This window comes from Dendrobates tinctorius, unplaced genomic scaffold, assembly GCF_039654945.1.
Source record: "Dendrobates tinctorius isolate UK_male_01 unplaced genomic scaffold, ASM3965494v1 ptg000455l, whole genome shotgun sequence".
NCBI lineage: Eukaryota > Metazoa > Chordata > Amphibia > Anura > Dendrobatidae > Dendrobates > Dendrobates tinctorius.
In genome coordinates, this window is record NW_027362117.1 from 3,995,423 (window position 1) to 4,020,610 (window position 25,188).

The 25,188-nt window shown below is 50.3% G+C and overlaps 1 protein-coding gene across 2 annotated transcripts in view; it reads left to right on the forward strand.

Moving 5' to 3' along the window:
* GRM7 (glutamate metabotropic receptor 7) overlaps positions 1-25,188 on the forward strand; it is a 361,134-nt gene that overhangs the window by 119,419 nt on the left and 216,527 nt on the right. Inside the window, exon 1 of one of the 2 annotated variants that reach the window (XM_073564466.1) lies at positions 2,137-2,328. The exons of the other annotated variant lie outside the window; for it this stretch is intronic. Within the exon in view, the coding sequence (XP_073420567.1) occupies positions 2,323-2,328 (6 nt within the window). The 5' untranslated portion in view covers positions 2,137-2,322. Of the gene's footprint in view, positions 1-2,136; positions 2,329-25,188 lie in introns of those variants that run through there. 2 annotated transcript variants of the gene reach the window in all.

The following is a 25,188-nucleotide window of genomic DNA, read 5'->3' on the forward strand; positions in this document are numbered from 1 at the left end:
TGGCCAACTTCTTACCACTGCTATCACCTCCACCTGGGGAGGGGTCTTACACCTTCCTTTTCAGGGAAGCTCCCGTTGTGTCCATCCCACCCCCCCCGGTGTCCTCGCCCCCGGGTTCCAGGTCTGTCCCCCCCCCAGGAGGAACACTGCCCCCTGAGGGACGGCCCCCACCATCCCCCGAAGGACCCTCCGGTGGTACCCCCGGCCCAGCATCCTCGTCTTGCGGCCCATCATCCGAGCCTCCGAGGACGCTGAACCGGTTGGAGAGATCAATCAGAGGGGGGGGTCAGCTGGCCCTTCCGTGCGCACCCTGGTGGTCGGGGGCGGGGGAGATTTTGAAGGCTTGCCAGCCTTCTCCCCCCCCGATTTGTTACGATTGGCACGTTTACTTTTGCCACCCGCTGCTGTAGGCTGCTCCTGGACCTCCTCATCAACACTTTCATACTGTGAGGACCCGTCCGAGTCAGCCGCTTTATCCTCCCTCTCCATCCTCCTGATCTCCTCTCTCACCACACTCTCCCTCAGGACCTCAGAGGCTTTTGCCACGGGCCTGGAGGGAGGAGCAGGCATCGACCCGGTTGCCCGAGACTTCACCTGCCCCCCACCCCCATGGCGTTTTTCTTGCCTCCGCACATACGCGGGGCCCCTCACCTTGGCATTGCCCTTCCTCACCGGTCCCTCAGCCCCTTCCCCTCTGCCACCACCTGCCACAGGTGCAGGAGCGCCGCCAGAGGTTTCTCCCTCACGGACTCCTCCCGCCGGGCCTGCAGCGGCATTAGAAAAGGAGCGAGGGCAGCGGCTGAGAGGGTGACCTAGGTCACCACACAAGTGACACCGAATGTCTTTACACGAGGCGGCCAGATGACCTACCCCACCACACAAGGCACATTTCTGTACTTTGCAGCTAGCACTGAAGTGAGTGGGGTCGCCGCACTTGTGGCAGACCTTCGGTTGCCCCTGGTAGAAGACCAGGATCCTGTCCCTTCCCAGGAACGCCGAGGAAGGGATGTGGGTGACCGTGCCGCCGGAAACCTTCAGTTTAACCATGAAGGTCCAGCCCCCCCGACCAGATGCCGAATTCGTCCCTGTTCTTTTTGGGGACCTCGGTGACTTCCCCGTAACGGGAAAGCCACGTCATAATGTCCACGCCGGCAAGTGACTCGTTACAAGTGACCACGGTCACTCGCTTGACGGAATTTTGGCGAGACACCGCTTGCGCAACGAAGTCTCGCCATCCGGGCTCTTCCCGCACCAGCTCATAGTTAGACCAGAAGAGCTCAAGCCCCTCTGGCCGCACAAAGCTGACGTTGAAGAAGCGGGACGCCGAAGGATGTATCAGGGCAAAGATGTCATTCGCCCCGAAGCCCATCTTAAGGAGGAGCTCCACCACCTTGCTCCTAGGTGGACAAGCTTCACTGCCCCCCAACCTAAGACGGACCACATTCCTCCTTTGCGGCCCCTGCCCGGCTGTGGGGAGAGACCAAACAGTCCCTCCCTCCCTTTGGTTTTGGAAGGCAGCAAGGCCGTGTCTCTCTATCCAGAAAGACAAGTCCACTGTCTTCCCCTCTACCACTATCGACCTTTCTCCTTTTTTGAGGGCCTCCAGGAAACGGTGGTGCAAAGCGCCGTCCCTGGAGCCCGGAGGTGAGGAGACCCCCCCAGGACCACCCCGAGGACCACCCCGACCCCCAGCCGCGGCCCCCGCATAACTATGTTGGGGTCTTGCGGCCAGGGGGGCAGACGGGCCAGCCCTCCCACCACTACCACCACTTGTGCCAGCACCCTCATTCGTCCTCCCACTCACTCTCCCATTCACTCTTTTATTATTTGCATTCACTCCAGCACACTCACCCACATTCACAGTAGCACTCACTCCCTCATCCATGTCACTCATATCACCATTCACTTCAGCAAACATCTCCTCAAATATGTCCACTCCGCTTTCGTACTCACTCTCACTCGCACAATTGGTGAACATAGCAACATTATTTACATTTTTTACATTTTTAACATTTCCCAAACCAGTGTAGTTCCTCTCTTTGCCTGCTGGGGGCCCTGAGCTCTCTTGCTGGGAGCTACTCCAGCTCCTGTCCAGGAGCGCCGCTGCCCCTTTAAATGCCTCAGTGCTGATGACATCATGCACTCTGCCCTGGCTGGGCCTAGGAGCAACAGCAGCTCCTGGTTTCAGCTCCATTTTTTTTTCTTTTGCTGAGTTTTGTTTACTCTGGGCAGGGACGGCCACTGGCACCGCTCCCTGCCCTGCACTTTTCTTCACCCCCGCCGCCGGCTTGCCAGGGAGCGCCAGAGTCCTCGCACCCTCAGATGAAGGTAGGTGGGCCGGGGACCCCGACAACTCCCCGCCAGCTTTTGGGGGCAGCACAGCATTACTTGGAAGGGTGGGTGGGACAGAGGGCAGCGGGCCCGCAGTGGCCACGCCCCCCCGCCGGTCGCAGCCACCCCAGGCAGAGCCACGGCCCCCCCGGGTGACGCGAGCACAGCGGGCGGAGTCGCGACCGCTGAGGCCACGCCCCCCCCGCCAGTCACAGCCACCACGGGCAGAGCAGCGACCCCTTGCAAGGCCATGCCCCCCCCCCGGGCGACGCAGACGCAGCGGGTGGGACGACGGCCGAGGAGGACATGCCCCCCCCCGCACGCCGCAGCCTTTGCAGGCCGGGCAACACTCGGGGAGGCCACGCCCCCCTCACAGACCACCGCTGCCGCCCCATGCCCACCACTTGAGACAGGCAAGGCCGGCCACTCCCCCTCGTCGCCCAGCGGCGGCGGAGCCCCCTGCACGGACCCCTTTTTGGGTCGACGTGCCGGAGACCCCGCTCTCACCACAGGCGCCGACATGGGAGCAACCAGCACTTTGCACCGCCTCAGCTGCTGCTTGATGTTCTGTTCGCCCTTCCTAGGCTTCTGGACCCCCACTAGCGATCCAGACTTAGCGGATCCGTACGTGGGGGGTCCAGAAGCCCCAGCACTCGCCGCCGGAGGTGCGGCCCTGGCTGTACCAACTTTACCTGGTGCCAGGCCAGCCCCCCCTGCCACCAAGGGCTGAGCCTGGACACCACCACCAACACCACAACCAGCACCGACCTCCATGTCGCTGCCCTGGTCTGAACTGTCACCAGATGCGACAGTCAGGTCACAACAGTCATCTCTCTCCCCGCTCCCTCGCTGCGGACCCACCACAGGGCCCGAGCCGGGGTGGGTAGCGGGTTCCACACAGCGGGACAGAGGGGCCCCGGGAAGAGGTGCAAAAACCAGTTGTTCCTCCACGCCTTCAGAGGCCTTACGCCTGCGCCTCCTGTTTCTCTTCCCGGTTGCCTCATCCTCCGGGCAGACTTCATACCCAAACAACAGCGTGCCAAACCGTGCTGGGGATTCAGTCTGCCGTACTTGTTTAAGGATGAGGCAGCCCCCCTCAGAACTACTCCCGCTCCCTCCATCCTCCCCCTCGCTCCCGCTTTCCTCCGCGTTACTGGAGTCCAGCGGGAGGGCCACCTGCTCGGGGGCTATCCCGCTGCATGTTACCTGACTCACGCTGGTGTCCGCCAGGTCTTCAGGTGGAGGTGGCCCGGATGTGGTGTGGGCGCCATCTTGCTCTTCCTCCTCGCTTTCCTCCACCTGGATGGGGACTCCTGACCCCCCAGGAGACCCACCGGCCATGGCCCTGAACCGGTCCTCGTTTTGAAGCTTTTCCTGGAAGGGGCCGCTGCCGGCCATGATGGTACTTCGCCGGTCCTCCAGGGCCCGAATCTCCCCTTTCAGCCGCTTGACCGTGGCGGTGACCTCCGCTCTCTTTGAGGCAGGGAGCCTGTTTTTACTGATGACCCGGGCTCCCTCCAACTCCCCCCGGAGTCTCCTGAGCTGCTTGCCGGCCTCATCGTACTCGGAGAGGTGGGCATGAATGCGGGAGGCGTAGGTGGTAGCTGGCTCTCCCGCAACCTTGGAGCCCCAGATGTTAAGGGGGGGCCCTGCCTCACCTCTGCCGGCTGCTGCACCTCCGGGGGAAGGGCCCGCCACAGCCTTCACCTCGGGGGTCCCGGACCCTGGAGCCTTGCGGCCCCCTGGGGTCCGCTTTTTCCCCATCCCTGGGACTGGCTGACTGTGCCTTGGGCCTCCTGGTGGTGGATGAGGCCCCCACCCCCAGCTGGCTTGCCGGAGGGTGGGAGCCAGGGGCACAGCCCCGGCGCTCAATCCCAGGTAGAGTCCTCTTTCCTGGGAAGGGGCAGATGGAAAGTCCTTGCAGGAAAAAAAACCTCCCTTCCCAGGAGCTTAGCAAAACCCCAGCCTGCAGAGCTCAGCCCAGACGCTCCTCCTCTTCCTGAGCGTGCCCAGAGCTGCACTCACTATTCTGCTGGTGCAGTCACTGTGTACATACATTACATTACTGATCCTGAGTTACATCCTGTATTATACCCCAGAGCTGCACTCACTATTCTGCTGGTGCAGTCACTGTGTACATACATTACATTACTGATCCTGAGTTACATCCTGTATTATACTCCAGAGCTGCACTCACTATTCTGCTGGTGAAGTCACTGTGTACATACATTACTGATCCTGAGTTACATCTTGTATTATACCCCAGAGCTGCACTCACTATTCTGCTGGTGCAGTCACTGTGTGCATACATTACTGATCCTGAGCTACATCCTGTATTATACTCCAGAGCTGCACTCACTATCCTTCATATAACATGAGCAGTCTCCAGGTTACACTTGGCCTAATGATAAGCTTGGCCACAGGGCTCCTCTTACCTGACCCAGTATCGGGGGTCTCATGCACTTGTGAGACCCTGCAGTAAGGAGAATGCTGGCAGTTCATGAACTGTAGTCAGCAGATGCTCGGCTGCTGCCAATGTGCCAGGTGGAGTCAGTTCCTGTGATTCCGCCATCATTTTTCCCAGTGTTATTAACACAACCAGACCATGCTCTTCACTGTCCTCCTTTCCTCTACTCGCACTGAGAGGGGGCAAATACTTTGCTGCTCGAGGAGCAGGAGGGCAGAGATACCCAATGGAGCTGATGTGATTCCAGTAGTCCTGCCAGTATAGATGGCAATGACACGTTACTGTATATGTGGGATGGCACATTGCTGTATATATGGGAATGACGCAATGTTGTGTATATGGGATGGCACGTTGCTGTATATATGGGATGGCACGTTGCTGTATATATGGGATGGCACGTTGCGGTATATATGGGATGGCACGTTGCGGTGTATATGGGATGGCACGTTGCGGTGTATATGGGATGGCACGTTGCGGTATATATGGGATGGCACGTTGCGGTATATATGGGATGGCACGTTGCGGTATATATGGGATGGCACATTGCGGTATATATGGGATGGCACGTTGCGGTATATATGGGATGGCACGTTGCGGTATATATGGGATGGCACGTTGCGGTATATATGGGATGGCACGTTGCGGTATATATGGGATGGCATGTTGCGGTGTTTCTTACCTTCTTGATTACTGCCACTGATGGCAGATCCTGAATTGAACCTCTCGGTTGTCAGTCCACGGACCTCCTGCCGCAGTTTATAGCCACTCACTCTGCTGATTTACTTTCTTTATAGTTCATCATAATCTTATAAAAGATTATTTTTCAGCAAAAAATGGCGTGGGCTCCCGCACAATTTTTGTAACCAGCAGAGGGAAAGCTGGGGGCAGATGTTTAGAGCCTGGGAAGGGGGTAAGATCCATGGAGTTTTCCAGGCTATTAATATCAGCTCACAACGGTATACTTAGCCTTTACTGCTATTAAAATGGGGGACCCTCCGGAAAATGATATGGGGTCCCCCTATAATTAATAACCAGCAAAGGCTATGCAGACAGCTGAAGGAGAGGGTGAATAGTGGAGGAGAGGGTGAACAGTGGAGGAGATGGTGAACAGTGGAGGAGAGGATGAATAGTGGAGGAGACGGTGAACAGTGGAGGAGTGCTTCTCACTGCTGGTGACGGCTGTACCTTTAAGCCAGCGCTGAAAATAAAACATTGTCTTTATGAAGAGGAGAAGATGAAAATCTGCGAGATACTACAGGGGCTCAGGAGTGAGGAGTCCAGAGCCAAAAGTCAGAAGTCAGGGGGTCTGGTATCCGGAGTCTGATGTCTGGAGGAGTCGGGGGTGAGGAGTCTAGGCATATTGTATGGAGCTGGAGATGATCTGTATATACCAGACACTGCAGAGGAGGCCTAGAGCAGGGGTCCCCAGCCACCGGTCCGCGACCCAGGACCCGGCAGTTAAGGTTCTTGTGCCGGTTCTGTGGCGCTGCCACAGACCAGCACTAAACACTGACATTGTTTTCTGCGGCAGCTCAGAGAACAATGCAGGTGCCTGCCCTGGTGGATCATTATCACCATGGTGGGGCGTGCGTACGCGCAAGCAGCGTTCATCATCTGAATGCTGCGACGTCTGTGCGGCTGCAGCCGGGAACGCGCTGACCCCCTTATGTGTCAGCGCTGTCTATGGGCAGAGAGCGTGCACTCTATTCTCCCGCCCGTGGCCCTAGTAACACTGCAGCCGCAGCCCGACTGGAGCAGCAGTGAATAAAGAGAGGAAGAGAGGTATTTTTTTTCCTTTGATATATAAATCAGTACATTGTGGGGCCATCATGCTATATATGGGGGATTACAGGTGGAACAATCATACCATGTAAATGTCATAATTAAATCATAAGTATGCACTAAACTCCAACCCCCTCCATAACCCCGCCCTATATGACCAAAGCCCCGCCCCTGCCCCACCCCCACCCCGCCAGGCCATGGAAGAATAGTCTTCCTTAAAGCCAGTCCCTGGTGCAAAAAAGGTTGGGGACCACTGGCCTAGAGTAACTGTCATGTAGGACTACATTCATGTCATGGACAAATACCTATTGACTTCAGTCCATAGCCTCTGTGTATCTAATCCTCTCCTGTGTGATACTGACTGCTGAGCCGTGTATCTAATCCTATCCTGTGTGATACTGTCTGCTGAGCTGTGTATCTAATCCTCTCCTGTGTGATACTGACTGCTGAGCCGTGTATCTAATCCTATCCTGTGTGATACTGTCTGCTGAGCCGTGTATCTAATCCTCTCCTGTGTGATACTGACTGCTGAGCCGTGTATCTAATCCTATCCTGTGTGATACTGTCTGCTGAGCCGTGTATCTAATCCTCTCCTGTGTGATACTGACTGCTGAGCCGTGTATCTAATCCTATCCTGTGTGATACTGTCTGCTGAGCCGTGTATCTAATCCTCTCCTGTGTGATACTGACTGCTGAGCCGTGTATCTAATCCTATCCTGTGTGATACTGTCTGCTGAGCTGTGTATCTAATTCTCTCCTGTGTGATACTGTCTGCTGAGCTGTGTATCTAATCCTCTCCTGTGTGATACGGTCTGCTGAGCTCTATATCTAATCCTCTACTGTGTGATACTGACTGCTGAGCCATGTATCTAATCCTATCCTGTGTGATACTGTCTGCTGAGCTCTGTATCTAATCCTCTCCTGTGTGATACTGACTGCTGAGCCGTGTATCTAATCCTCTCCTGTGTGATACTGTCTGCTGAGTTGTGTATCTAATCCTCTCCTGTGTGATACTGACTGCTGAACTCTGTATCTAATCCTCTCCTGTGTGATACTGACTGCTGAGCAGTGTATCTAATCCTCTCCTGTGTGATACTGACTACTGAGCCGTGTATCTAATCCCATCCTGTGTGATACTGTCAGCTGAACCGTGTATCTAATTCTCTCCTGTGTGATACTGTCTGCTGAGCTGTGTATCTAATCCTCTCCTGTGTGATACTGTCTGCTGAGCTGTGTATCTAATCCTATCCTGTGTGATACTGACTGCTGAGCCGTGTGTCTAAACCTCTCCTGTGTGATACTGACTGCTGAGCCATGTATCTAATCCTATCCTGTGTGATACTGACTGCTGAGCCGTGTATCTAATCCTCTCCTGTGTGATACTGACTGCTGAGCCTTTATCTAATCCTATAATATGTGATACCATCTGCTGAGCTGCTGTATCTCATCCTACCATGTGAGCTCTGCCCTCCCGGCTCTCCGTATAATGGATGTATTAATGGCCGTCTTGTACAAATGAATTCCAGAAAGAACATCAATTACCACTTTTGCATTTACAGGACAATTTGCATAAAACCGCAAGGAAATAAACACTAATTAGCATTTATCCATCTAGTGCAGAAATGCTGGCATTTGATTGGTTGCCGACGCCTTATGCAGATTGGCGCCCCCAATAAATGCCGCATATGAAGTACGGCGCGCCCATCAGCAAATAATGAGTCTATTAGAACAATTTGTATAAATGGAGCAGAGTTTATCAAAGCATTTCTCCCAATTCTCTGACAATTAAGGGTAATGAGACAGATGATGGGATTTCTACTTCTACGGAGCGCTAGGTAAATACTAATCTGAAGCCGAAATCACATCAATAAGTTTTCATTTGGAGGGATGTTCCTCTTTAATATTCCCCTCCCCCTCCACCTTCTCAGGATGAATAAAAAATTAGGATTTGCAGATGCCCAAATAATCCCCTCTGATAATAGTCGCACGTGCCCCTTCATACTGTCGCCTTTCAGAAGGGTCAGGAATGGTTCCATGATGCTTATGTCCTAAAAGTCCTGACTCTTTAGTGAGAGTCATGGGGGTGGAGCCAACTTCTAACACTTTAAAGGGACAACCACTGTTTTCTGCCGCTAATTCTATTTTAGTAGGGTAGCACCCAAATTTAAAGGAATTGTCCCAGCTGTCAGGCCCCTCTGATAATGCTGTCCCCTCCTCATATTATATGACATTTAAAGGGGACATCTTCATGACACCACCCCTACCCATAGTACAGAGATACAGAGGTCCCCCAATGGGACCCCATTTATGAACTAGAAGAGGAGCGTGGCTCTCACTTTGGGTATCTCATATATGGCTGAATGGTTTCCAACTGGACAATCCCTTTAAAAACCATCTAGTCTCCGTGGCGGCCATATACCATCCAATACAGCCCTCACCATGTTCTTCTCCGGTTACTTTGTAGCAGCGAGGATGTTATTAACACGATGAAGTAGATGTGAAGGAGAAAATAAAATAACGCATCGTTTACATTGCAGCCGAGCTTAGCGATTGCCGCGTCTCTGTGCGGAGACCCTCATTGTTGTAGTGTCACCGCTGCGCTTCCTACTGATAATTATCGCCGCAGATCGCGATCGCCTTTGTTACTCTCATTAGCAATATTGTTCATTTTGTCACTGTCGCCTTTTGAAAAAGATATGCGACTGGTTACGTATGCCGGGGGGGGGCTATAATGAAGGCCTGTCACTGGCCAGGAAGGGGTTAAGAACGCAGACAATGCTGTGCCATTCTGTTTGGTAAATATTTAGACCCAGCGATGGCGGATTCTGACCCCGAGGTTCTGCGCCCCTGGTGTCAGCAGAATGGCGGCAGATACGGCAGTAGTTAGTCTTTCCTGGTTTCAATAGCTCTGCTTTCTGTCCATTATTGCAACATATCAAAAACCTAGGCCAATACTTCTTAGGCCACGTTCACACATTCAGTGTTTGGTCAGTATTTTACATCAGTATTTGCAGCCAAAACCAGGTAGGTGAGTAGGTGATACATACAGAAGTGGTGACGAGTTTCCGTTTCCTCTGATTGTTCCTCTCCTGGTTTTATTTACAAATACTGGTGTGAAATACTGACCAAGCACCGAACCTGTGACTGTGGCCTTACACAGCTGAGGGTTTGTTACAATGTTTCCAGTCTGTGTACAATCCACTGTGAACTAGTCTCCAAGGCCAGAGATGGGACAAGCCCTTTTGTCGCTCAGGTCCAGGGCCCTGGAGGGAAGCACATGCTACACACAGCAGATTGGCCGATACTCCTAATGTTCCTGGACTTTCCAGATCGTTGTTATCACTGTTAATTTGCAGCACAAAGGGTTTTCCAGGGTAAATTATGGTAAAAGACTAGAGGCCGGCTTTACACGTGGGAAAGTGAGGCTGACATCTATCATCCCTGTCCTGAAGATGTGATTTCTTCCATTGCACAGAGATGTAGCTGAGTGGAGGAGAGGTTTGGCTGAACCATTTACCCCTGGTACTTGGGGCCATCTAGAAAGGTATCAATATGAGTGGGACAGCAAAATAAATATTTTCCCCAGGTGAGCGTATTTGAATTCTGTCATACCTGACAACTTTTTGGCATGCCCTTCCAAGGGAACGCTCCCTAAACTATAGTAGTAGTCATGCCCCATCCACTCCTCTTCACTTCGCCCATGCCTCCTCAATGAAAGAAACCTCTAAGAAAGTCTGCTTTATGGAAGGTTGAGGCGCAGTGAGGGTGCCTTGATCTACCTCCTCTGCTGGTAGCAATTTGGGAAGTCTGACTGTGCCCCCCTACATCTGAGGGTCTCACCCTAGGCTTCCTTATCTGTGTCCCACTTTGATACATTCCCGCTGCATTGATACAATGTGTTCCGCACACAGAGGATGTTTGTTTTTTTAAAAAAACTGGATACATTTGTAGCAAAATTCCACTGTCTCCTCCTTTTTAACCATTCGCTGGCCACAAGCAGGGATCTTGAAGATGGCGATGAATCGAATTCTCCATTCAGTCACCCCCTCGGGGTACATTTCTATCCTCGGCTTTGTGTACTCAGTTTGCACCTGACAATGCAGATTTGATAATACATTTGTTTGCTCAGGTATTAAACGTTCGTCTTTTGAAGTATTAGGAGACGGCGTCTTCGCCCCCCCTTCCTGCAACCACACAGCGTCTTCCCGAAACACTCACTCGCTAAGCAGCCACTAACAAAAAGAAAATGTAGCCCCGAGATGAGATCTCGCAGATGGATTTGGCCTCCCGGACCCGGCTTCAAAGCTGCTTTTTGTTTATTAAATTTGTTTCCTGCTTTGGTTAGATAAGAGAATCCATCACTCCTCTGCTGCTGCCTTTCAGTCTACCCACAATAAAATCCCATTTATGAGGAGAGGATGATTGTCACAAGTGTTTATTGGCGGTAAATGAAATATACATCGCGCTTTATGTGCTGTGGATTACTAATGTCGCGCTGCGCCCGGGTGTTGTGCGGCACGGGGAGGCCGGGCGCTGTGTAATGACAGCGGGCACTAACAGTACCGGGTTATCCATCCCCTAGGAGCGCCTGTCATCCTTATAGGCCGCAGTAAATATAACGTTTGTCATGAGAGCGGCATCCAGGGTCCAGAAATTGGCTACTTTGTTAGCAGCCGTCACCGGCGCTCGGATCGGTGACATAGCAGAGCTCATTGAGTGCGACAGCAGCCGATGTATAGATAACGTGTGATGTACGCGCTGAATCCTGGGGCTGCGAAGAATGATGGAAAGGGCAGAATGTTGGCGGCGGAACTCAGAAATCACTCCGCTGCTGCCGAGCTGGCAGTGATTGGACCAGTTGGCACCCAAAGGATTTATGGAAAGTGATTGTTGATGTTGTCAATGAGCCAGTGAATAAAGGGAATAATTAAAGGGGAGGTGCGGATTACAGGTGCAGAGTGACACCCACTAATGGCGGCTACGGCAGCAATCAGCAAGGGGTACCCAGTATACTGAATGGCATGCCTGCACACGGATATCAGTGTGTTATCGGCGGTGTTACATGGGACTGCATGTGTAATCTCTTACATTACATGTACTCAGAGAGGTATCACTGTGTTTTCTGTGGTGTTACACAGAACTGCAGGTGACATCTACTACATTATCTGTATTCAGAGGGTTAGCCCTGTTTTCTGTGGCGTTACATAGGACTGCAGGTGATATCTACTACATTATCTGTACTCAGAGCATTATCACAGTGTTATCTGTGGTGTTACATAGGACTGCAGGTGATATCTACTATGTTATCTGTACCCAGAGCGTTATCACTGTGTTATCTGTGGTGTTACATAGGACTTCCAGTGACGTCTACTACATTACATGGATTCAGAGAGTTATCCGTGGTGTTACATAGGACTGCAGGTTACATCTACTACATTACATGTATTCAGAGAGTTATCCCTGTGTTTTCTGTGGTGTTACATAGGACTGCATTATCTGTATGCAGAGTTATCACTGTTTTCTGTGGTGTTACATAGGACTGCATTATCTGTATTCAGAGAGTTATCCCTGTGTTTTCTGTGGTGCTACATAGGACTGCATTATCTGTATGCAGAGAGTTATCACTGTGTTATCTGTGATGTTACATAGGACTGCAGGTGACATCTACTACATTATCTGTACTCAGAGAGTTACCTCTGTGTTATCTGTGGTGTTACATAGGACTGCCAGTGACATCTACTACATTACATATATTCAGAGAGTTATCTCTGTGTTATTTGTGGTGTTACATAGGACTGCATTATCTGTATGCAGAGAGTTATCCCTGTGTTTTCTGTGGTGGTACATGGGGCCGCATTATCGGTATGCAGAGAATTATCACTGTGTTATCTGTGGTGTTACATAGGACTGCAGGTGACATCTACTACATTATCTGTACTCAGAGAGTTATCACTGTGTTATCTGTGGTGTTACATGGGACTGAATTATCTGTATCACCGGTGACCCCTTTGGCTGTAGAATGAAGCTTTATAGCCTCTGTTCTATCACATTATCTCCGGACCCCTCTCCGTGGTGCTGAAGCCCCTTCTTTGCCTTCTCTGGCATATGTTACTATGTCTCTGTAGAAAAATATTCAGAATTGAGAGTCTTCAGTGGTTGATACCTTTTAATGGTGAACTGAAAAGATGTTAACACATTGCAGCTATCCAGATTACACAGGACTCTTCATCAGGACTCCTCAGGTGTCTTCATGGACTGTGTCAACGCCTGATGAAGAGTCCTGTGTAGTCTCTTGCAAAGTGTTACCATCTTTTCAGTTCGCCATTGAAAGGTATCAACCACTGAGGACTCTCAATTCTGAATATTCTTCTATCTACTGGCTAACCCGGTACAGAGATATACATCTTTCCTGTATGTCTCTGTAGTCTCCGCACTCAGTTAACCCTTTGTACACCATATGCCCTCTACATCCCCCTGTACATTATTGTAGGGCAGCCATCAGATGTATGTGCTGTAAGACGGGGGCAGCGCTCGTCCCTTATCGCCCCCTCTCTGCTCCTCGCTGCCGGCGATGGAACCTTGTGTCCGTTTCTTTCCTCGATCATCAGCTATTTAGACGCAGTATTTTACATATCGTCATCAATTACATCTGTCCTGAGCGCAGAATCCCACACTCCGTCTCCGCAGTCTCCGGCAGATAATCCTCTGTCATGTCAAAGCCGCTAACAGTCAGACACATAAGGAGAAGCCACCTGAGTGTGAATTATGAGTGCGCTGAGACCCCCGGGAGACCCCGGCTATGCTGTTAACCCCCCGCTGCCCACGCCGCTCAGTCTCGTCACTCACATCCAGAGCGGTAACTTGTCACCGGCAAATATTCCTCCTTAATCAATATTTCTACTCCCACAGCTTAAGTGCATTTATCCGAACATTTATTTATGGGCGACGGAGTCGATTTTTCTTCTTCGCTATCTCGCCGCCGTCATCTGGCATTTACTCTTCACAAAACCCAAAAGAGAAATCCAAAAATATTATCACATTAAATAAAAGACAAAAAAAACATAGTAGCAATAGATATAGAAGTTAGAGATGGAATGTCCGGGCCCTGGGGGCCCCTCTGCCACACAAGATATGGGGGGCCTCTGCCACACAAGATCAAGGGGCCCCTCTGCCACACAAGACTCGGGACCCCTCCTCTGCCACACAAGAGCTGGGGGCCCCTCTGCCACCCAAGACCTGAGGGCCCCTCTGCCACACAATACCCGGGGGACCCCTCTGCCACACAATACCCGGGGGGCCCCTCTGCCACACAAGACCCAGGGGCCCCTCTGCCACACAAGACCCAGGGGCCCCCTCTGCCACACAAGACCCAGGGGCCCCCTCTGCCACACAAGACCCAGGGGCCCCCTCTGCCACACAAGACCCGGGGGCCCCCTCTGCCACACAAGACCCGGGGGGCCCCACTGCCACACAAGACCTGAGGGCTCCTCTGCCACGCAAGACCCGGGGGCCCCCTCTGCCACACAAGACTCGGGGGGGCCCTCTGCCACACAAGACCCGGGGGCCCCCTCTGCCACACAAGACCCGGGGGCCCCCTCTGCCACACAAGAAAACACTAGCAGGTTTCACCTCTGACATTTGGTGTAATAATCTGATACGTTATTGATACTTCAAAGGCAAATGGCATTCAATGGAACTGGTCTACTCTTCAGAAACTGCTTTTCCGATCTCTCCCAGTTGCTCTAATATCTAGTGCCCAAACAATTGAGGCCTCCTTACCTCCAGGAACCATAGACTAGGCACCTTCATTCTCAGGACTAGGGTGGGCCCCAGTGATTGGGAGCCTAATGATCATAGCAAAAAGAAAAGGTGATAGAATAGTCAGTCATTATGCAAGATTGATATTTAATGGATATTCCCTATTAAACATGGAGGCTATTGTCTACTGAGAAGAGCATAGGCTGACTCCTCAGGGGAGGGATATCACTATTACGGAGGTGGGGCTTCTGTTCTTTCTAGGACTGATTATAGAAAATAGAATGACCAGTCAGCGGCATGACTAATATTTAGCAAGTCTTGATCTATCGACAGAGCTCAACCATCAATCCTCCTGTAGTTCACTACCAGAATGAGATCAAGTTGTCTCCTTGGAGGAGGCACCGAATTAATTAAAGAGGTATTACTCTCTATACTACCTATAGCATCTAGAAAATGAAGTGGTCAGTCATCATGTGAGACTGATATATAATGGATTACCAGACCTCAAGCATCAATCAACATGGAGGTTATTGTCTACCAGAAGGAGAATAGGTTGACACCTCACCTCAGGGGAGGGACATGACTGCTGTGAGTTCATTTTTCCCTTCACCGTTGAGGTCTGATGAACTCCCTCCTCCGGTGAAGGAAGGTAGTGATGCTGATTACCAAACACCTGGGCAGCTAGATGATGACTGGATGGCTGGAATTGAGGACTGGATATAAGGCAGCAGACGCCCTTCTGCCTTGCTGGTGATCCTGCTGGATTCTTGGAGACCAGTCTGATTCCTGCGTCTCAAAGCTAAGTTTTTCTGCTCTGCTTTGTACACTTCAGTTTTGTTTTTGTTTTGCCTTGTTTTTTTGGAGTTCTGCCATCCCCGGCCGGGGGTGAGCTGAATTCCATTTCTGTCTCTGATCTGTTGATCTTTTGCTCTGTCTTCAGAATATACCTGAGTGCTGATACAGTCTTTTGAAGCCTAGCAACTTCAGGGCCTGTTTTTCCTATCAGTCGGTTGGCACATTTTGGATAGTGTTTTTGCGGATGGCAGACAGCAGCTTTCCTATCCTGTCCTATTTTAGTTAGCTTGGGCCCCATCATTTGCTCAACCTATCTTTCTATCTGTGTTAGTGTTTTCATCTTGCTTCACCGTCATTATATGTTGGGGGCTGCCTATTGCTTTAGGGTCTGCTCTGGGGCAGTTTAGTTTTTCCCCTTTCTGTCTTTAGGCTATGTAGTTCTCCGGCTGTGATCGAGGGGTCTAGGGCACCGTAGGAACCCCCAACGGCTACTGCTAGTTGTTGTGGATAGGTTCAGGGGTCTGCAATCTGATAGCTGCCAACCTCTCTGGTTTTTCTGGACTTAGCTTTAGCTAGTATTTTGTTTCTTCCTCCTTCGGTGACTCATCATAACAGAATCACCAGCCATACCGCAGATCCTAGGGTACTCAATAGCAGGAGAGAATTGTAAAAAAAAAAAAAAAGTGTGCCAGAATTTTTTTTTTGTGCAGATTTTTTCCTCTATATCTCTGAGGCCGTAGGGGGAATTTTTCTCTCAATGGAGATGAAGCAATTGTCTGATCGTGTGGAGCAGCTCGCTGCTGAAGTGCGGGGAATGTCCGCCTATCTTGCTCATTCACATGCTGCTGAACCAAAGATTCCTACTCCTGATGTGTTTTTGGGGATCGGTCTAAATTCTTGAACTTCAAGAATAATTGTAAATTATTTTTTGGCTCGAAGCCTAACTCGTCGGGGGAACTCCGCGCAGCAGGTTAAAATTGTCATATCTTTGCTGCGCGGCGATCCCCAGGATTGGGCATTTTCTTTGAAACCTGATGATCCTATTCTGAATAATGTGAACGCATTTTTTCAAGCCTTGGGGTTGTTGTATGATGAACCTAATGCTATTGATCAGGCTGAAAAGACCCTGTTGGCATTAAGCCAGGGTCGGGATTCGGCAGAGTTGTACTGTCAAAAATTCCAAAAGTGGGCGGTCCTTACTACCTGGAATGATGGTGCCTTGGCAGTTCTCTTTTGGAAGGGTTTGTCAGAGACTGTAAAAGATACTATGGTGGGATTTCCTGTTCCCTCTGGTCTTGACGATTCTATGTCATTAGCCATTCAGGTGGATCGGCGTTTACGTGAACGCAAAACTACACGAGAGATGTTGCCACCTGTTGAACAAATGTCTGAACCTATGCAATGTGATTGAGTTTTGTCTAGGGCGCAACGTCAGGAGTTCAGAAGGCGTAATAAGCTGTGTTTTTTTTGTGGAGATGCCTCACATATTATTTCTGTCTGCCCTAAACGAGAGAAACGTTGTCCACACACGTTTTCTGTGGGTTGTGTTCAACCTAAGATTCTTCTGGCAATTACTCTGATCTGCTCCCTGTCCACATTTTCCGCCAAGGCTTTTGTGGATTCGGGAGCAGCTCTGAACCTGATGGACTTAGATTTTGCTAAACGTTGTGGGTTTCCTATGACACCTCTGCGGACGCCTATCCCTTTGAGGGGTATTGATGCTACTCCTTTGGAGAAGAATAAACCTCAGTTTTGGACCCAGGTGGTAATGCGGGTCGCCCCAGACCATCAAGAAAATTGCAGATTTTTGGTGTTGCATTTTGTGCATGATACCATTGTTCTGGGGTTTCCCTGGTTGCAAATCCATAATCCAGTTCTGGATTGGAAATCTTTGTCTGTGGTGAGTTGGGGTTGTCGGTGTGCCCTTAGTGATGCTCCTGTTTTATCCACCTCTCCCCAGTCGCATGATGTTCCTGACTATTTGGCTGACTTTTGTGATGTATTTAGTGAGAATGAGTCTGCGTCTTTGCCTCCTCATAGGAGTTATGACTGTGCAATTGAGCTGAACCCAGGGTGTAAATTCCCCAAGGGTCGGCTTTTCAATTTATCTGTACCCGAGCACGAGGCTATGCGATCCTATATTAAGGAGTCGTTGGACAAGGGTCATATTAGACCATCCTCTTCACCCTTAGGTGCTGGGTTTTTTTTCGTGGCTAAAAAGGATGGTTCTTTAAGGCCTTGTGTTGACTATCGTGCCCTCAACAAAATTACTGTTAAATATCAGTATCCGTTACCCCTGATTTCTGATCTATTCTCCAGAGTTAAAGGTGCTTGCTGGTTTACCAAGCTTGACCTCAGGGGGGCGTATAATCTTATTCGCATTAAGCATGGGGATGAATGGAAGACGGCGTTTAATACTCCGGAGGAACATTTTGAGTACCTGGTGATGCCTTTTGGGCTCACTAATGCCCCTTCTGTCTTCCAGTGCTTCATGAACGATATATTCCAAGACTTTGTGGATAAATTTTTGATTATCTATCTGGATGATATTTTGATCTTCTCCAAGAATTGGGACTCTCATGTGGAACATGTTCGGACGGTGTTCCGGATTTTGAGGGAGAATTCCCTGTATGTCAAGGGATCGAAATGCCTTTTTGGAGTACAGAGGGATTTCATTTTTGGGATTTATTTTGTCTCCGTCAACTATTGAAATGGACCCGGCCAAGGTACAGGCCATTTATGATTGGGTTCAGCCCACTTCTTTGAAGGCCCTCCAGTAGTTTTTGGGTTTTGCTAATTTTTATCGAAAATTTATAGCTAATTTTTCTGGTATTGCCAAGCCATTGACTGTTTTGACTAAGAAGGGTGCTGATGTGCTGAATTGGTCTCCGGAGGCTGTTTCTTCCTTTCAGGAGCTGAAGCGAAGATTCACTTCTGCTCCGGTTTTGCGGCAACCTGATGTCTCACTCCTGTTTCAGGTGGAGGTGGACGCTTCTGAGATTGGTGCAGGAGCGGTGTTGTCCCAAAAAGATCCTGTGACATCTAAAATGAATCCTTGTGCTTTCTTTTCCCGAAAGTTCTCCCCATCCGAACGTAACTATGATGTGGGGAATCGGGAACTGTTGGCCATGAAATGGGCATTTGAGGAGTGGAGACATTGGTTGGAGGGAGCCAAACACCAAGTCGTGGTCCTTACTGACCACAAGAATTTGATTTACCTGGAGTCGGCCAAGCGCTTGAATCCTAGACAGGCTAGGTGGGCCTTGTTTTTCACACGTTTTGATTTTGTGGTCTCTTTTCTTCCGGGCACTAAGAATGTCAAGGCAGACGCCCTCTCTAGGAGTTTCCTTGCTGATTCTCCTGTTGTGACTAAGCCTGCTACCATCTTAGGCGAGGGGGTAGTTCTTTCTGCCATCTCGCCCAATTTGAGACGTGCTCTGGAAGAGTTTCAGGAGGACAAACCTGAGCGTTGTCCCAGTGGAAAGTTGTATGTTCCTGACCAGTGGAGGAAGAGAGTGATGTCTGAAGTTCATAGCTCTGCATTGGCTGGTCATCCAGGTATTTTTGGTACTAGAGATCTGGTGAGTCGGTCTTTTTGGTGCCCCGCCTTGTCTCATGATGTCAGGAATTTTGTGCAGTCCTGTGGGACTTGCTCCCGGTCTAAACCTTGCTTTCGCTCTAGTGGCTTGTTGATGCCTTTGCCAGTGCCCAGGAGGCCATGGACCCATATTTCAATGGATTTTATCTCTGATATGCCTGTCTCTCAAAGAATGACTGTTATTTGGGTGATTTGTGATAGATTCTCTAAGATGGTCCATCTTGTACCACTCCCTAAGTTGCCATCTTCCTCTGAGTTGGAGCCCTTGTTTTTGCAACAGGTGGTTCGCTTGCATGGGATTCCTGAGAACATTGTATCTGACAGAGGGGTTCAGTTTGTGTCTAGATTTTGGAGGACTTTCTGTTCCAAGCTGGGAATTCAGCTGTCCTTCTCCTCTGCGTTTCACCCTCAGACCAATGGGCAGACGGAGAGAACAAACCAGACTTTGGAGTCGTATTTGAGATGTTTTATTTCTGCCGATCAGGATGATTGGGTTTCATTTTTGCCCTTGGCCGAATTTGCTTTAAATAATAGAGCTAGTTCTGCCACTTTGATGTCACCTTTTTTTTTGTAACTTTGGGCTTCACCCTCGATTTTCTTCAGGGCAGGTGGAGCCTTCTGCCTGCCCAGGTGTTGACACTGTGGTGGAGAGAATGCACCAGATCTGGGACCAAGTGGTGGATAAGTTGTCTCTCTCCCAGGAAAAGGCCCAGTGGTTTTCCAACCGGCGTAGGACCGTTGGTCCCCAGTTTAAGATGGGTGATATGGTTTGGTTGTCATCAAAAAATATCGCTATGAAGGTGGCTTCTCCTAAGTTTAAGCCTAGATTTATTGGACCTTACAAGATTTTGGAGATTATTAATCCGGTCTCTTTTCGGTTGGCTCTTCCTGTCACATTTAAAATTCATAATGTGTTTCATAAGTCCTTGTTGAAGAGGTTTGTTGAACCAGTAGTTCCTTTTGGTGGCACCTCCTGACCCTGTATTGGTTGAAGGTAACATGGAATATGAGGTAGAGAAGATACTGGATTCCCGTCTGGCTAGACAGAGACTCCAGTATTTGGTTAAGTGGAAGGGTTATGGTCAGGAGGATAATTCCTGGGTCTCTGCCTCTGATATTCATGCCGAAAGATTGGTGCGTGCCTTTCATCGGGCTCACCCGGATCGCCCTGGTGGCGTGGATGTCTCTGATCTGTTGATCTTTTGCTCTGTCTTCAGAATATACCTGAGTGCTGATATAGTCTTTTGAAGCCTAGCGACTTCAGGGCCTGTTTTTCCTATCAGTCGGTTGGCACATTTTGGATAGGGTTTTTGCGGATGGCAGAAAGCAGCTTTCCTATCCTGTCCTATTTTAGTTAGCTTGGGCCCCATCATTTGCTCAACCTATCTGTAACGTCCGTCTGCGGTTCTGGGCTGCAGTCAGGCAACACCCCGAGAAACACTGATACCCTTTACCCCTATACAGGGATCTGGATTTACAACAGAGCCCAGGAGGTACTGTCTGAATAGGAGCAACGACCAGAGCAGGACGGTCGTCAGAGTGAAGTACAAAAACGGCAGGCAATAACAGAGTCAATTTCAGGCCAAGGTCAGAGTCAAAAACCAGGAGGGCGGCAGAGGTACAGAATCGTTAGGAAGTAGCAGAGTCAGAATATCCAGGCCAAGGTCACAAACCAGGAGAGTAGCAGAAGTACAGAATCATCAGGCAAAAGAGGGGTCAGAAATCCAGGCTGAGGACAGAGTCTAACAGAAATCAATCACTAAGTAACACACAGGGGAACCAAGAATATATCCGGCGGCTTGCAAGACCAGTCCCAAGGTATTTGAGGGATCAGGTCATCCCTCACAGGTTCCTGGACTGGTGATGTCATTAGGGCCGCCCCCAGGACCAGGCCAGATGGTGTTGCAGTAACCCCCTGATGACTGACAGAGGGGCGGAGCCTGCGCCCACCAGATGCCTGCGCAGGAGCCACTTCTCTGTCACCACCATAACTCACGGGCGGACCACGGCACCTCCCAGTGGCCGAGGCAGGAACAGCCGTCCCCGAGTCTGACAGTGAAGTGGCGGTCTGGCGCCTCCTAGTGGCCGTGACCGGAACAGCAGGCCTCGAATCCAACGGTGACGTGACAGACCGGCACCTCCTAGTGGCTAAAGCTGGGACCATAGGCCCTGAGTCTGACGGCGACGTAATAGAACCACGGCGCCTCCCAGTGGCCGAGGCAGGAACAGCCGTCCCCGAGTCTGACGGCGAAGTGGCGACCCGGCGCCTCCTAGTGGCTGCGACCGGAACAGCAGGCCCCAAATCTGACGGAGACGTGACAGTACCCCCCCTTCCAAGAGGGGCCTCCGGACCCTCAAAACCTGGTTTGTCAGGGTGAAGGAGGTGAAACCTTCTAATTAGTGCTTTTGCATGGATGTCCCGCGCAGGGACCCAGGACCTCTCCTCCGGGCCATAGCCCCTCCAGTGTACCAGATACTGTACGGACCCTCTTACCATGCGGGAGTCAAGGACACCCTGGACTTCATAATCCAAGGACCCGCCGACCGAAACGGGAGGAGGAGGGGACGGGACAGGGTGAATTGGGGAGCGATACAACTTGAGGAGAGACTTGTGGAAGACATTGGGTAATTTGAAAGACTGAGGGAGTTTTAAACGGAAGGCCACCGGGTTAATCACCTCTATAATCTCGTATGGACCAATAAATCTGGGACCCAGTTTGGCAGACGGTACTTTAAGCTTGATGTTTTTGGTGGAGAGCCAAACCTTGTCTCCAACTCCCAGGTGCGGTCCTTTGGATCGCCGTTTGTTCGCTGCCGAGGTCTGTCTAACCCGGGCCCCTTTTAAGTTAGAGTTTACCTCAGACCAAATGGTTTTTAAACGATGTATATTTTTCTCTACCCCAGGAAGCTCCGACATTCTGGCCGAGAATGAGCCAAAGCGCGGATGCAGCCCGTGGTTGCAGAAAAAGGGGGTAGACTTAATGGAGTCCTGATACTGATTGTTTAGGGCAAACTCGGCTAGTGGCAGATGTTCTGCCCAATCGGACTGGTGTTCTGAGATGTAGCAACGAAGGTATTGCTCCAGAGCCTGGTTGACACGTTCGGTTTGCCCATTGGTTTCAGGGTGGTAAGCCGAGGAAAAAGATAGCTCAATACCAATGCGTTTACAGAACGCCCTCCAGAACTTTGACACGAATTGGGTACCCCTGTCAGACACAATATTGACCGGGGCACCGTGTAAATGTACCACATGTACAATAAACAGTTTACTCAACGTTTCCGAGTTAGGTAACCCCGACAGGGGGACAAAATGACATTGTTTACTGAACCTGTCCACCACCACCCAGATACACGTCTTTCCATCTGAGGATGGTAGGTCCGTAATGAAGTCCATGGAGATGTGGGTCCATGGACTCTCGGGGGTGGGCAAGGACTGGAGCCAGCCGGCAGGGCGAGTATGGGAGGACTTGGCGCGGGCACAGACTTCACATGCTAAGACATATTCTTTGCAGTCCTTAACCACCGTCGGCCACCAAAAATTCCTAGTTATCAATCTGGCAGTATTATTGAGACCAGGATGGCCTGCCAAGACAGAGTCATGTGATTCTCTAAGCACTTGTAGGCGAAACGCAGGCGGAACGAACAATTTGTTGGGTGGCGTAGTGTCAGGGGCTTGTTCTGGGGATTTACGGATCTCCTCCAGAAGGTCCAATGACACTGCGGACACAATGATCCCAGTGGCCAATATCGGAACTGGTTCACAGTCCTCGGCTTGTGAGGGGCAGAAACTGCGAGAGAGGGCATCGGCCCTCACATTTTTTGTACCAGGGCGGAAGGTAATTATAAAATTAAACCTAGAGAAAAACAATGCCCACCTTGCTTGTCTAGGATTTAACCTTTTTGCTGATTCTAGGTATGTCAGGTTCTTATGATCGGTAATTACCGTGATCTTGTGTTTGGCGCCCTCGAGGAAGTGACGCCATTCCTCGAAGGCCCATTTAATTGCCTATAGTTCCCGATTCCCAATATCATAGTTTTTCTCCGTGGGAGAGAATTTGCGGGAAAAAAACGCACATGGACGAAGCTGAGTGAGGGATGTAGTGCCTTGTGATAGCACTGCTCCCACTCCGACTTCAGAGGCATCCACCTCCACAATAAATGGACGGTCCAGATCCGGCTGAACCAAAACTGGGTTGGCCACAAAACTCTCTTAACGTAGAAAACGCCTGAATTGCCTCAGGATTCCAGTTGGCCACGTCCGCCCCTTTCCGGGTCAGATCCGTGAGTGGCTTGGCAATCTCTGAGAAACCTCTAATAAACTTGCGGTAATAATTAGCGAACCCCAAAAATCGCTGCAGCGCTTTCAGCGATTTTGGTTGCACCCAAGCCTTAATAGGCTGGACCTTGGCAGGATCCATGCGGAAGCCTTTACCTGAAACCATGTATCCTAAAAACTGTACCTCCTCAGCAAAAAAGACACATTTCTCCAGTTTAGCAAACAAGGAGTGTTCACGTAGTCTTTGTAGCACAGAACAGACGTGTTGAGAGTGTGTCACAGGGTCAGCAGAGTAAATCAGAATGTCATCTAAATACACCACGACATACACCCCACAAATGTCTCTAAAAATATCATTAACAAAGTGCTGGAATACGGCAGGTGCGTTGCTGAGTCCGAACGGCATAACCAGGTACTCAAAATGGCCAAGGGGTGTATTGAAGGCCGTTTTCCACTCATCTCCCTCTCTTATGCGGACCAGATTATATGCCCCCCGGAGGTCAAGTTTAGTAAACCAACGGGCTCCTGTTAGCTGATTAAAAAGATCAGGGATGAGTGGAAGCGGATACTGGTTTTTTATAGTGATTGCATTCAACTCCCGATAATCAATGCAGGGTCTGAGACCACCATCTTTCTTCTCTACAAAGAAGAACCCGGCCCCAACTGGAGAAATGGATGGTCTGATAAACCCTTTTCTTAGACTATCTGCAATATAGTCATTCATGGCCTGACGCTCTGGGCCAGAGAGATTAAATATTCTTCCCTTAGGGAGACGGGCATCCGGAATCAGATCAATAGGGCAATCATACTCTCTGTGAGGGGGTAGCTTTTCAGATTCTACAATAGAAAAGACATCCTCAAAATCTCTGAAAGCAAACGGTATGCGGGGGGTTTTAACCTTAACTTGGTTTACTGCCAAGGATATGCAATTTTTCCTGACACTGTGGGCTCCAGCGTACAACGTCACCCAAGTGCCAGTCGATGACAGGATTGTGCTGGCGTAACCACGGCATACCCAGAATAACTGCAGAGGTTAAATTGTCCATCACAAAAAATGACACCAGCTCAGTGTGTAAAGCTCCCACAGACATAGCAACCTTGGCAGTAACAAACTTAACCCCCTCCTGAATAATGGACATGCCATTAATAGCCGTGGTTTTAATAGGGGCATTAAGTTTTAGTAGAGTTACACCCGGATTCCTAGCAGTCAAGGAATCCATAAAATTTCCTTCAGAGCCACTATCCACATACGCATTTAAACACAGCGATTTCTGACCACATGAAACTGAAATGGGTAATAAAACTTTAGCCGCATCTGCGGGCAATACCTGAGCCCCTGGGCAACCATAGCCAGAGTAGTTGCCCAGAGGTCGACGTGCCAGGAGCATGGATCTCTGAGGTGCAGCTCTCTCCCTGAAGACTCCAGACTGCCGCATAGTTGTCCAAGAAAATGAGAGAGATCTTCCAGGCTGTGCACTGCAACAGGTGTTCAGGCTAAAAATCAGCTCAGTCAGAAGAAAAAAAAAAAAGTTCAGGGAGACTGCTTTTGTATATGTTGGGTATATACACAAGAAGCAGTTAATTTTATGGCCGATATAATGTGACGTCCGTCTGCGGTTCTGGGCTGCAGCCAGGCAACACCCCGAGAAACACTGATACCCTTTACCCCTATACAGGGATCTGGATTTACAACAGAGCCCAGGAGGTACTGTCTGAATAGGAGCAACGACCAGAGCAGGACGGTCGTCAGAGTGAAGTACAAAAACGGCAGGCAATAGCAGAGTCAATTTCAGGCCAAGGTCAGAGTCAAAAACCAGGAGGGCGGCAGAGGTACAGAATCGTTAGGAAGTAGCAGAGTCAGAATATCCAGGCCAAGGTCACAAACCAGGAGAGTAGCAGAAGTACAGAATCATCAGGCAAAAGAGGGGTCAGAAATCCAGGCTGAGGACAGAGTCAAACAGAAATCAATCGCTAAGTAACACACAGGGGAACCAAGAATATATCCGGCGGCTTGCAAGACCAGTCCCAAGGTATTTGAGGGATCAGGTCATCCCTCACAGGTTCCTGGACTGGTGATGTCATTAGGGCCGCCCCCAGGACCAGGCCAGATGGTGTTGCAGTAACCCCCTGATGACTGACAGAGGGGCGGAGCCTGCGCCCACCAGATGCCTGCGCAGGAGC